Here is a 12,072-nt window from a genome sequence, read left to right on the forward strand (position 1 = left end):
TTGTCTCTTACAAGCAACATTATCAATGAGACCTAACGTTAAGTTTCGTTTTACTTAGCTCATGAACTATTTATCAGTCTCAAAGCGTTAACATGTGATTCAGAATGCGATGTCTGATGCACTACTCATAAGCATACTTTGTTAAATGTTCTAGATCACATTTAGAAGACCAGATTCAATTAATTTCGTTTTACAACTTTAAGCATGGAACTCAGAACAAAAGAAAGGGCAAAAGAGTGAAGAGGGAGAGAGACAGAATGAGAGAGAGGGCAGAAAGAAAAGAGTGAAGAGGGAGAGAAGTCCCTCTTGCTGAGGCTGTGATTTCGGGCCAAAATTACCCCTCGCCACCATCTGCCACCATGTCCGCTCCCCTCTGCTCGGCTGCGATGGCTTTGGCATCGGGCATGCCCACCCTCTCCAGGAAACACAGGGTGGGGTCTGCACGCATGGAGTTATATTTCTCATAGCCTGGTTGGGGGGGGGGGGGGGGGTTGGGAGAGAGAGAGAGAGAGAAAAGAGAAGAGAGAGTCAATATCACTCCACCCTAATCACTGTCTGGCCTGTAGGTTTCCAGGTTCAGGAAATCCCATTTAGGAAGAAACATGGGGGGGGGGGGGGGGGAGATAAACAGACAAACAGAAGTTAGAGACAGATGATGAACTGCAATGACCAAGTTCATCACCCTGCAGAAACTTGTCTGAAACATGAAGTCTTCAGATTGAATGACATTTAGTGTTACAACTAAATTGTAAAAACTAAAGACATTTGAATCAGCAGAGGAAAAGGCTAAAGCTAACAAAAAAAAAAAAAAAAAAAAATCAAGTGAAGTGTCCTTAAAAAAAAAAAAAAAAAAAAATTGTCCCTCAAGCTAATTGACATTCAAGCCAAGTGCAAAAACTCAAATTTTAAATCAAAACAGGATCTAAATAAGAACCCTTCTAAAACAAGGGCAAGCCACAAGCAACAATCTGAAAAAGCTCGATGAAAAATGGCATAAAGGACATGTCCAAAAAAATACCACCTGAAGTATGATGCCCTTTGAATAAAGTGATAAAATTCACTTCTAAAGTAAGTGTGTGTGTGTGTGTGTGTGTGTGTGTGTGTGTGTATATATATATATGTGTGTGTATATATATATATATATATACAAAAATTATTCCCATCACAATCTCACTATAGGAGACAATCAGAAAGGGGTCAAAACTAAACCAAACCAAAGAATCACAAACCAAGCAAAGCATCCTGGAAAAACTAAAGTCCTCTGAATGAAGTGCTACAAAATTCACACTTCTAAAAATAAATGCTAAACCCAGCTACAGGATTTAAATTATAACCTCACTAAGGAGGGGAAAGCATTCACAAGAAAAACCAAAAAGAGTGCAGTTGTGGAGGAAAACGCCCGTTGAAACTGTCCAAGCAGAACAGATTTGAGGCTGCGGATCCTGGCCGTGCACGGCAGGGGAGATGATTGGCAGGCTGGACCCACTTCAGCTGAGAGCTGCTGATCTCCCCCCTCCTTCTCTTTTCCACCTCCCCTCCCCTCCCCTGCCAGAACATCACATTTCAATTAGGATTTATGCGGTGACACATTGTTCCTAACTGCCGGCACGGCCCGAGCCAAACTGTAATCATGAGGGGGTTTTATAGGCTATCATTCTTCCCTCTGCAGCGAAGGACCCGCCACCTCTCTTCTGCTGCTTCCTCCCGAGACCTCCCCGCTGAATTGGGATTATGATTAAGAACAGGCTGCTTGTGTTGTACACACACTTGCATGTGTGTGTGCGTGCGTGAGTGTGGGTAGGGCAGAGTTAACGAGGCTGCACAGGGCTCTTGGGAGTGAGAGAGCGGCGAGAGCGAGAGAACGAGACAGCAAGAGAGCGAGAGAGCAAGAGAGAGCGAGCGAGAGCGAGCGATCTCTGCATGGACATTCAGAGGAAGCTCACTCGGAAGCCTCTTGTCTTAGATTAATGGCAGCGGTGAGAGCCAGTGGCTGTTATTGAATAAGAAAAAGTGCCTATTACTACATTTAATATCATTACAAGTGAGCTGCTGACAATTCCAGCCTAGAATCTCTCTCTCTAGAACGTTTTCTGCCCCAAAACAAAAAGATGCATTAGAACAGAAAGAGAAAATCTGAAGGGCCCACATTTTTTTGCCTTGTATTTCACTTCTGTCCCTGAGGTCAACATATGACGTGAGCTTATGCACCACAGTCAATTCTTATTCAATCTCTATTAATCTCTTAAAATTAAACAAGCTGTTTGACACCATCCCTTTAAGACTGATATGTAAATGAACTGGCTTTTTTTTTTTTTTTAAATACAAGTCTTGAAAGACCTACAAAGCACTTTTGCAAGTTGGATAAGTGTGTGCTACATGCTGTTAATGTAATCATAAAGGAAATGATTCAATTCAAAACAGGCTGTTTTTTACAGAACGGTAAATTGAAATATTTCCTAAAATTAGCCTGATATAGTTTGTAAATGTGTGAAAAAACCATCATTCTAGGCCCTTTAAATGACCACATCCTAATTTTTTTTTTTTAGTATTTCCTATTTCCCTAGAGCTCCACTTAATGTGTGGTTGTGTTCCAAAATGGTCCCAATTCTTTTTTCCTGACTTTTCCAGCCTCTCTTCATCACTTAGGATTAAACAGGCTGTCTATACAACTGTGGTTTTAAAACTGATGAGCTCTGTTGGGATTGGCTGCCCTGTACTTAACATTTAAAAAGCACTCAGAGCTGAAACACTCCTTAGAACTTCAGTGTGAATGAGCAGGGCTTAGTGGTAGGTTGAGCGCTTGTGACATCACAAAATCCAAAACAATTTATTTAACATGTTCTCTCTGAACTTTTCCTATCCTTGTAGGTCAAGGTTAACAAACTGCTGATGGATTAAAAAGTGGCATACCCCCATTTCAACACTTCAACATACTCATCTAGAGTAGGCAACAGCCATGTAAGAAACAATCAATTTTCTAATGATAATACAGTGAGACAGGTCAGCCTATTATAGCCCCCTCAACCGCACCCCCCCCCCCCCCCCCGACGCTGAACCACAGAGAGCTTTAGGGATGTGAGGGGGTGGAGCTTACCATGCTTGAAGACTCCGATGAGGAGAGACTTGTCGGCCTCCAGGTCCCACCAATCCGCAGGCACTTCAGCATTTAAGGGCTGTGGGATCCAAACATCCAACTCACTGCAGCCAAAGGAAGAAAGAGGAAAAAAAAAAAAAGGAAAGTAAACAAAACACAGGAAGTGTGATTAAGCTGGAGATGGCTGTGGCTGCTGTGAGTAATCTGATGAGTGCGGCAGTAATGTCTATCCAGACATCTGGAAGAAAACGTGGCCATTAACACGCCGCATCTCATTTAGAGGCCATTTCTCAGCCTGACTGTCCAGGGCCAACCTGATTATGGCCAAAGATCTGAGCCACTAGCTTCTCTCTCACTACCAACACGCACAGTGGCTCAATTAGAACTTCAGTCAAGTCCTCGAGAGCATCAATATGGCAAGCACGTCTGCACATTATCCATGCATGCACATCTGGGTGGAGGGGGGAGCGGAGGGGTGAGAGAGCGGGAGGAGAGAGGGACAGGCAGAGGGGGGGATGGGAGAGGAGGAGAAGGTGATGGAAGGAGAGAAGAGATAACAGCAGGCAGGCTTTGGAGTGAGGGACGGAGAGAGATGCCAACCTTGAATCCGTTCCCTCCAGGATCCGGTCTGCCAGGTCTCCAATGACTTCCTGTCGCAGATAGTACAGCATGCGGACCCGCAGCAACACTCTGAGTGAGAGAGAGAGAGGGAGAGAGAGAGAGAGAGAGAGATGATGAATGAAAGGGGAGAGCAAGACAGATACAGAGACAGACAGTGAGTGAGAGAGCAAGAGAGGGAGAGAAGGCAGAAAACAAAAGCCTGAGTAAGTTTGGCCACAGCGCTCAATGCCAGCAGCAGCGGTGGAGGCAGAGGCAGCAGCAGCCGCTCGTTGGCGTGTGCCACGGCTCATCCATCATCCTGCCAGGCCTGATTAGCCACGCTGCGCGCCAGCCTCCGTGCCTGACAGATGGCAGCACATAATCACCTCTGTGTGTGCCGCCTTTCACCCGCTTCCAACAGGTCTGCCTGGCTGGCACCTGGCCTGGCACCATGCCGCTCCTGCATGGGGGGGGAGAAACGCCCGCCAGCCCGCAAGCCCACCGCCTTCCCTCTCTCTCTCCACATTATACCCTCACTCAATCACGCTCCCCTTCCTTTCTCCTCCCTCACCCCTACATATCTAACATCTCTCGCTCCACCATACCCTCCTTCCACACTGCCATATCTCTCTCCCCACCCTGCATCTCTCCTCTTTTACCACCCCGCACATCGCTTCATCACTTTACTCCCCCTGCATTCTTCTGCCCCTTCCTCTGTCACTCCACCTCTCTCATGTTAATTTCCTGTGCAAATGCTGTTGAAGTTGTGAGGTGTGAACGGGACGAGGGAGAAGTTTGCAGTGTGGCAGGCAGATGGCCAGCGGTCTGAGAGCCTTGAATTTATCGACTTGGAACGCTGCTTCCTCAGCTGCTGCTCTGCTCTCTTTCTTTGGGTGCATATGAGAGAGAAAGAGAGGAGCGAGCAAAAGAGCACGAGAGAGAGAGCCAGCAGTGCGCACCCCCCTCGCCCTCCCTCTGCCTAGGCGAGACCCAACAATGCAGGCCTGGCAGCAGAAATTATTTATCAAATGAAACCAGAGAGGCCTCGCAAAACAAAAGAGGGCAGACGACAGCATGCAGCGAGTGACGGACAAGCAGGGCGAAAGACAAAATAAACCATCCTGGCGCGATGAGTACAAGGATGAATTATTGACAAGATCTTAAAACCTTTAATTTCAGCAATGGGTGCCCCCACAGTGAAAAGCCTGCTTTTTATACTGGTCAATTATAAAAGGTTTAGTAGTATATAATTAGAGCTAGAATTAAGAGTACAAGACACCAATACAAAATATAAATAAGTGAAGGGAATCTTTACCCAAGGATCAGAAATCAAACTACAAATCCTACATTCTTATGCTACAACCAGTTTTAACTTGTTGAATAACACCCTCCATCACTTGTCCATCAAGTCTTGTCTACCCTTTATGGTTGCTCAGACAGTCCACATCAAATAAGCTCCAGCAGCACATCAAGTTCACTACCAGTCCCACCAAATTCAATTAAAGATTAATAAATGGTTTTTTTGAGGGCATGAGAGGCCTAGGGTGCCTACACACTAGAAGCTGATCCAGTCTGAAAAACGAAGCTCATTCAATGCATTTCGGTTAGACTGATGCATTAGCTCTGCCAGACTAGAAGAAACACTTCTAGGAGATGAGACAACTTGGAGCATCTAAATACAGTGCTCAAAAAAATAAAGGGAACACTTAAACAAAACAACTACAAGTAAATCAAACTTCTGTGAAATCAAACTGTCCACTTAGGAAGCAACACTGATTGTCAATCAATTTCACAGCTGTTGTATAAATGGAATAGACAACAGGTGGAAATCATTGGCAATTAGCAAGACACACTCAATAAATGAGTGGTTCTGCAGGTGGGGACCACAGACCACTTCTCAGTACCTTTCTGCTTTCTGGCTGATGTTTGTCACTTTTGAATGTTGGTGGTGCTTTCACACTCGTGGTAGCATGAGACGGACTCTACAACCCACACAAGTGGCTCAGGTAGTGCAGCTCATCCAGGATGGCACCATCAATGCAAGCTGTGGCAAGAAGATTTGCTGCATCTGTCAGCGTAGTGTCCAGAGGCTGGAGGCGCTACCAAGAGACAGGCCAGTACACCAGGAGACGTGGAGCAGGCCGTAGGAGGGCAACAACCCAGCAGCAGGACCGCTACCTCCGCCTCTGTGCAAGGAGGAACAGGAGGAGCACTGCCAGAGCCCTGCAAAATGACCTCCAGCAGGCCACAAATGTGCAGGTGTCTGTACAGTTAGAAACCAACTCCATGAGGATGGTATGAGGGCCTGACGTCCACAGATGGGGGTTGTGCTCACAGCCCAACACCGTGCAGGACGCTTGGCATTTGCCAGAGAACACCAGGATTGGCAAATTCACCACTGGCGCCCTGTGCTCTTCACAGATGAAAGCAGGTTCACACTGAGCACGTGACAGTCTGGAGACGCCGTGGAAAGTGATCTGCAGCCTACAACATCCTTCAGCATGACTGGTTTGGCAGTGGATCAGTAATGGTGTGGGGTGGCATTTCTTTGGAGGGCCACACAGCCCTCCATGTGCTCGCCAGAGGTAGCCTGACTGCCATTAGATACAGAGATGAGCTCCTCAGACCCCTTTGTCAGACCATATGCTGGTGCGGTTGGTCCTGGGTTCCTCCTAATGCAGGACAATGCTAGACCTCATGTGGCTGGAGTGTGTCAGCAGTTCCTGCAAGATGAAGGCATTGAAGCTATGGACTGGCCCGCCCGTTCCCCAGACCTGAATCCGATTGAGCACATCTGGGACATCATGTCTCGCTCCATCCACCAAGTCCATGTGCACCACAGACTGTCCAGGAGTTGGCGGATGCTTTAGTCCAGGTCTGGGAGGCGATCCCTCAGGAGACCATCCGCCACCTCATCAGGAGCATGCCCAGGCATTGTAGGGAGGTCATACAGGCACATGGAGGTCACACACAATACTGAGCCTCATTCTGACTTGTTTTAAGGACATTACATCAAAGTTGGATCAGCCTGTAGTGTGTTTTTCCACTTTAATTTTGTGTGCGACTCCAAATCCAGGCCTCCATTGGTTAATAAATTTGATTTCCATTGACTGTGATTGTTGTCAGCACATTCAACTTTGTACAGAACAAAGTATTCAATCTATTTCATTCAAATCTAGGATGTGTTATGAGTTCCCTTTATTTTTTTGAGCAGTGTAGTTCAAAATACTTCCTGCCAGGGAATTTGAGCAATAACCACCAATGAAGGGGTGCATGGACATGCTAAGACTTCTGATTTGCTTGCTTGAATTTGAACCACACAAACCCTATCCTACTCCGGCAGCGCATGTGCCTCCTAGATCTGCATGCTTCGGTCTTGGGTTGTCTACTATGCAAGCACCCTTACTCTGAACAAACCAATAAAGTTGCTGATTTCTCAACAAGACACAGAAGTTTTAGCAGAGCTGCATGATGGAGACAATGACAGACACCATATTATGCTGTATATATACACATACAGTATTAAAATACAACAGTAACTTGCTGCTTATGACCAAGTTTACTAGGCTTTAAATAATCACAGCTGCACCCCCAGACTGGTCAGGATGCTACCCTAGCAGTTTTGTCTCTTGAATACTGTAGCCTCCTGTACTGTAAATCCAATTGTTGCAATAACAAAAACTGTGTAGCCTTAGCTCTTACTTGTTGCAGTGATGTTTCAGATGCCTCTTGTAACTGTCCTCCTGGAGCAATACGTCAGGATTGCAGTCAGCTAGCCAGTCAGCCTGGGGCTTATGGGGCTGTGCTACTGGCAACTTGCCCTTTTTACCTTTACGGCCTCTGGGCACAGGAGCAGACAGACCTACACATGTACAGGAAAAAAATGTGAGTAATTCTCCAGCATTTCAAATTAATCTGCACCTGCAGCATCCATGTCATATGCTCAACTACCATGAACAATTTTCCTGTATAAAAAAAACAGTTGACTCAGAAAAACTAGAAAACAGGCAACGTGCGTTAGCTTCTATCAAGCATTCGGACCCTATCCAAACTGTTCTTGCCTAAATGTTTTGTTAAAAATGCAGGATTACCCCTTTAAGGCTAACCTAAAGCATATTTAAACACAGCCTTCTCATTATGCCATGGTAATTTTTTGAGAGTTGTTCCATTGTACCAGAGTGGTTGGTGAGCGTGCGGCTCTGGCCGTCTTCCGTGGGAGCGATGAGGTCCCAGATGAAGCTCTTGATGTTCTCGTCCCCGCGGTAATGCAGCAGGCAGTAGGCCAGCAATGCGCGGCAGATGATCTCCACGTCCTGCTCTCGTAAAGGACGCTTGAAGCGCCCATGGGACAGGATGTCCCTCCAGCGACCCCAGCTAAAGAGAGGAGAGCATAGAGAGTCAAGTCAGTTTCAAAACAAAACAAGAACTAATGCTACGGTTTCAAGCTCTGCATGTTCTGTCCAGATATTTCTAAAATTCTGTGGCATTCATAGGTTGCGGATGTGATTACTTTTTTTGGTTAAGACGCTGTGGTGTACTCAAGCTAATTTTAGAACGAATGTTGAGGGGGAAGAAAAAAGTAACTTCAGTAAAACCTATAAATCAGTCATCAGAACACAAAACAAAAAAAACATCAAACTGAGGCCATGTATCTTTTTAACATTTTCTGTGTGCATAAACTTTACATAGGCTTGGGTATTTTCAGGCTGGCCTTGAAGACTTTGTTGCCAACAACTGTGACTAAAATTTAAATGAATGAAAAGTGGAGAAGCTAAGTAAATTAAGTGCAAAAACTCAAATCTGTTCAAAAGATGGGAAACTGGGTATGAGAAACCTGAATATAAAAACAAACAAGATCACAGCCTGATTTTTCAAAAATGCTGTCTGAACCATACAAGAGTAGTCAGATTTCATAGTTTTCAGACAAATATTTCAAGCTCTACTCCAGCCTGAAGGCCACTAAAAGTGGAATATTTGAATTTCTGTAGCTCTACTGTTCATGACAGACTGAAGGAAGAAAGGAAAAAAGTATAGGCTCCAGCTCGCTGGCACAGTCAATGACCATGGGGAGACCCAATGCCCTTGTTATTTGATGGGAGCACTCAGGCTCTCTAAGGAGAATAGAGCTCTGCCCTGCGGGACTTTCTGGAGAGACAGTGAGAGCATGAGCAAGCGCGGGAAAGTGTCAGAGATGGACAGTAGAGAGAGCATCAGAGAGAGAGGGAGAGAGACGGGGAGAGAGAGAGAGAGAGAGAGAGAGAGAGAGAGAGAGAGAGAGAGAGAGAGAGAGAGAGAGAGAGAGAGAGAGAGAGAGAGAGAGAGAGAGAGAAGAGAAATAGCGGGGGAAGGTCTGCTCTGAATCCACAGCTCTACACTGCTTTTCATAAAAAACATCAGAGGAGACAAAGCCCTCAGATTTGATGGATCTAATTTGCTGTGTAGCCCAGGGGTCTAGACGTGTCTGACTGAAAAAGGGAGGGGGAAGAGGAGGGAGGGAATTTTAAAAATAATAATACTGGTCAGACATGGTGCGTGCAGCCAGCCATGATTAGTGCCGGGAGCACTGAGGCCTGGCGCTTAATTAACTGTGCGCGTTAGCGTTGCGGCTCCCGCCGCCCGGGGACAGGCAAGCGTGACAAACTCGGCCACAGCACTGGTGGGCTGCAAGCTACCAGATATCCGCATCCTAAACGGAAAACTAGACGGGAACAAGGGGGTATTTGGGTGGCGATGAAACGATGCATCAAGCAAAATATCCTGTCTTGTGGCATTGGGATGGACTTCCTGCCGTGGCGAGTTTCCATGGAGCACGCTGGCTCACAGCTCCATTGAGGGATCTGAGGGACGTGGCCTGGAAAAGGCTGAGTGGAGGTGGGGCTTGGGGGTTGGTGTGGAACTGGGACAGGAAGATTGCATGTTTGTGAAGATAAAGCTGGTGTGGCATTTTCACAGTCTGAGGGTGCAGGACAGCATCTTCCACACGTTTAAGTAGCTGAATAAATGAAAATGTCAAAGAAATCCTGCTCTGAAAACACCACAAGCTGCACTCACCCGTAGACCAGCAGGTTCTTCTCCACTCTGAAACATTCGCTTCGGGGATACCCCTGGGTTTTGTCCTGGGGCCTCCGTGGTTTCTGAACAGGCTTGTCCTCAGAGTCGCTCTCGAGCTCCGAGTACTCCATCAACTCATCCTCCTTCATTGAGCTGTAGTGACGTGTCTGCTTCCTGATCCGAGGGGTGTCAATCACCAGGTTATTCTGACAGGAGATACAATCTGCTGTTAAAATGCTCCCAGAAGACTTTAAAAAAATGGATATATAAAAAAAAAAAAAAAGTGGAACCATGCCATTATTGTCACTAATCCTTCAAATAGCCTGCAGTCAACCACATACAGACATTCGCTGGACAGATCTGTCTGCTCACAGTATCCACTTATACTGTTTAGATTAAGAGCTTCGCTCAGGGGCACAGGCAGAAAACAATATTGTGATAAAGCACTTTTGGTTCGACGTAAAGCGATGTTTCCCTTCAGCAGCGGTAAGCTGCTTAGAGCCTCAAATTCTCCCGAGTGGAGAGAACAGCGGTAATTACAGAAAACGCTTCCCATGGCCAAGTTTAAACAATTTCGCCTTTGCCCAATTACGACTACATTCCACGCACTGTTAGCCTGGGGAAATAAGCCTCATTAATTATGCTCAGATAGCATATTTATGAGGAGTGACACCATCGAGTGCTGGGGAATCTACCCAGACCTGGATTCTCCCCGCCTTTAATTATCAATCTTTGACTGCAGCTATGAATGCGATACCCATCAGAAAGCTGCTAATGCATGACCCTGGAATTAATGAAACAATGATTAACAGTCAACTATAAATCCCTCACACATCACTACACAAGTGAAAGTGCCAGAGATTAGCACGTAGCTTTAACTACATTTCCCATGAGGCGGTTCTTCACACAAGCATGCGTCCTCGTTCCATCTTTAAACCCTGCATGATGAGTGGCTTACCCTGCCATTGATGACGGCCAGGTCCAGCTCTGCTTTCTTTGCCCATTTCTGCCAGAAATCTGGGTCCTCCAGAGAAATATCTGTCCTGTTCCCAGAGGACACAAAACTCGCCTGGAGAGGGGAAGAAAAATTTACATGAACATTTTACTCCTTAATTAGTTTTTTTTTTTTTTTAGGGCAACACAAAAATCAAGCCAGCCCCAAAAAGGGTAAATGCATCAATCTATTAATCTCTGCTAACAAACATTGCTGTTACCTTTGCAAAAGTAGAGCCCTTCCCCTCAGATTCGATAGTAATTGTTTGTGTGCGCCTCTGTAAGATCTGGTCAATGTCCTCTTCACAGAATTTAGAGCCCTCGTCCTCTTCGTCCATAAGAGCACCATATGCCCCTTTGCGCAGGAGGTCCTCAATCTCCTTCTTTGAGAGTTGCTGAACCTGAGACAACATTAAAAAGTACAGTTATTTCGTACATTCAGTAACTATTTAAGCATATTTTATAGATCGTCAAAAGGTTTTTGCTATATAGTGAAAAGAATGGAAAAAAGAAGCAGTCCAAAGGTATTAGAGGCCCATCCACCAGCTGCCAGCATGTGGAATGTATGTTTGATTAATGAACCATCTGGAATAGAGTTTTGAGCGCAGCTCCATAAAGATGGAGGTGCTGTGAGCAGTTCGTACCCCATTGGCAGCATTCTCTCTTCCGCTCATGGACTGAAGCACAGCTTTGTCCAGCCCCAGCTTCAAACTGGCCTTGTCGAACATCTCCCTCTCATAAGAGTTTCTGGTGATCAGGCGGTAAATCTTCACTGCCTTACTTTGTCCGATCCTGTGGCATCTAGCTTGTGCCTGAAAGTACAGCGGGAGTAGGGAGAGTCAAACAAACACAACCTGACTGAGCAGACACTCGCTGACAACCAAGAAAACCGCACCGGTTGCATAACACGAGAGCCACATTCCATCCACTCACTCGGCTGGAAGTGTCCTATTATAAAAGGGCTTTTGTTGAATAAAATAGTTTCCCACAGAGGCTACTGGCAGTGTAGACCGTTGCTAATGACCCGCAGACCCAGAGCAAAAAAAAAAAAAAAAAAGAGCCTATGCTTACCTGCAGGTCATTCTGAGGGTTCCAGTCAGAGTCAAAGATGATACAGGTATCAGCAGCAGTCAAGTTAATGCCCAGGCCTCCAGCTCGGGTACACAGCAGGAACACAAAGCGGTCTGAATCGGGTCGGGAGAAACGGTCAATAGCTGCCTGCCGGAGGTTTCCCCTCACTCTGCCATCAATACGCTCGTATGGGTACCTGCAGAACAGCAAAGAGGCTTTATTTCCACATCCTAAACTCACATCAAAAACTGAAGTGTAATGCT

At 46.0% G+C, this 12,072-nt stretch overlaps 1 protein-coding gene across 3 annotated transcripts in view; it reads right to left on the reverse strand.

Moving 5' to 3' along the window:
- Window positions 1-12,072, reverse strand: part of chd7 (chromodomain helicase DNA binding protein 7) — a 66,342-nt gene that overhangs the window by 10,986 nt on the left and 43,284 nt on the right. For all 3 annotated transcript variants that reach the window (XM_037546426.1, XM_037546427.1, XM_037546425.1), the window contains exons 17-26: window positions 11,810-12,005; window positions 11,383-11,550; window positions 10,960-11,139; window positions 10,704-10,814; window positions 9,746-9,951; window positions 7,869-8,068; window positions 7,397-7,556; window positions 3,695-3,784; window positions 3,095-3,198; window positions 339-468 (exon numbers count right to left, since the gene is read on the reverse strand). In XM_037546426.1, coding sequence (XP_037402323.1) covers window positions 339-468; window positions 3,095-3,198; window positions 3,695-3,784; window positions 7,397-7,556; window positions 7,869-8,068; window positions 9,746-9,951; window positions 10,704-10,814; window positions 10,960-11,139; window positions 11,383-11,550; window positions 11,810-12,005 — 1,545 coding nt within the window. The remainder of the gene's footprint in view (window positions 1-338; window positions 469-3,094; window positions 3,199-3,694; window positions 3,785-7,396; window positions 7,557-7,868; window positions 8,069-9,745; window positions 9,952-10,703; window positions 10,815-10,959; window positions 11,140-11,382; window positions 11,551-11,809; window positions 12,006-12,072) is intronic.

This window comes from Pygocentrus nattereri, chromosome 17 (assembly GCF_015220715.1).
Source record: "Pygocentrus nattereri isolate fPygNat1 chromosome 17, fPygNat1.pri, whole genome shotgun sequence".
Classification (NCBI taxonomy): domain Eukaryota; kingdom Metazoa; phylum Chordata; class Actinopteri; order Characiformes; family Serrasalmidae; genus Pygocentrus; species Pygocentrus nattereri.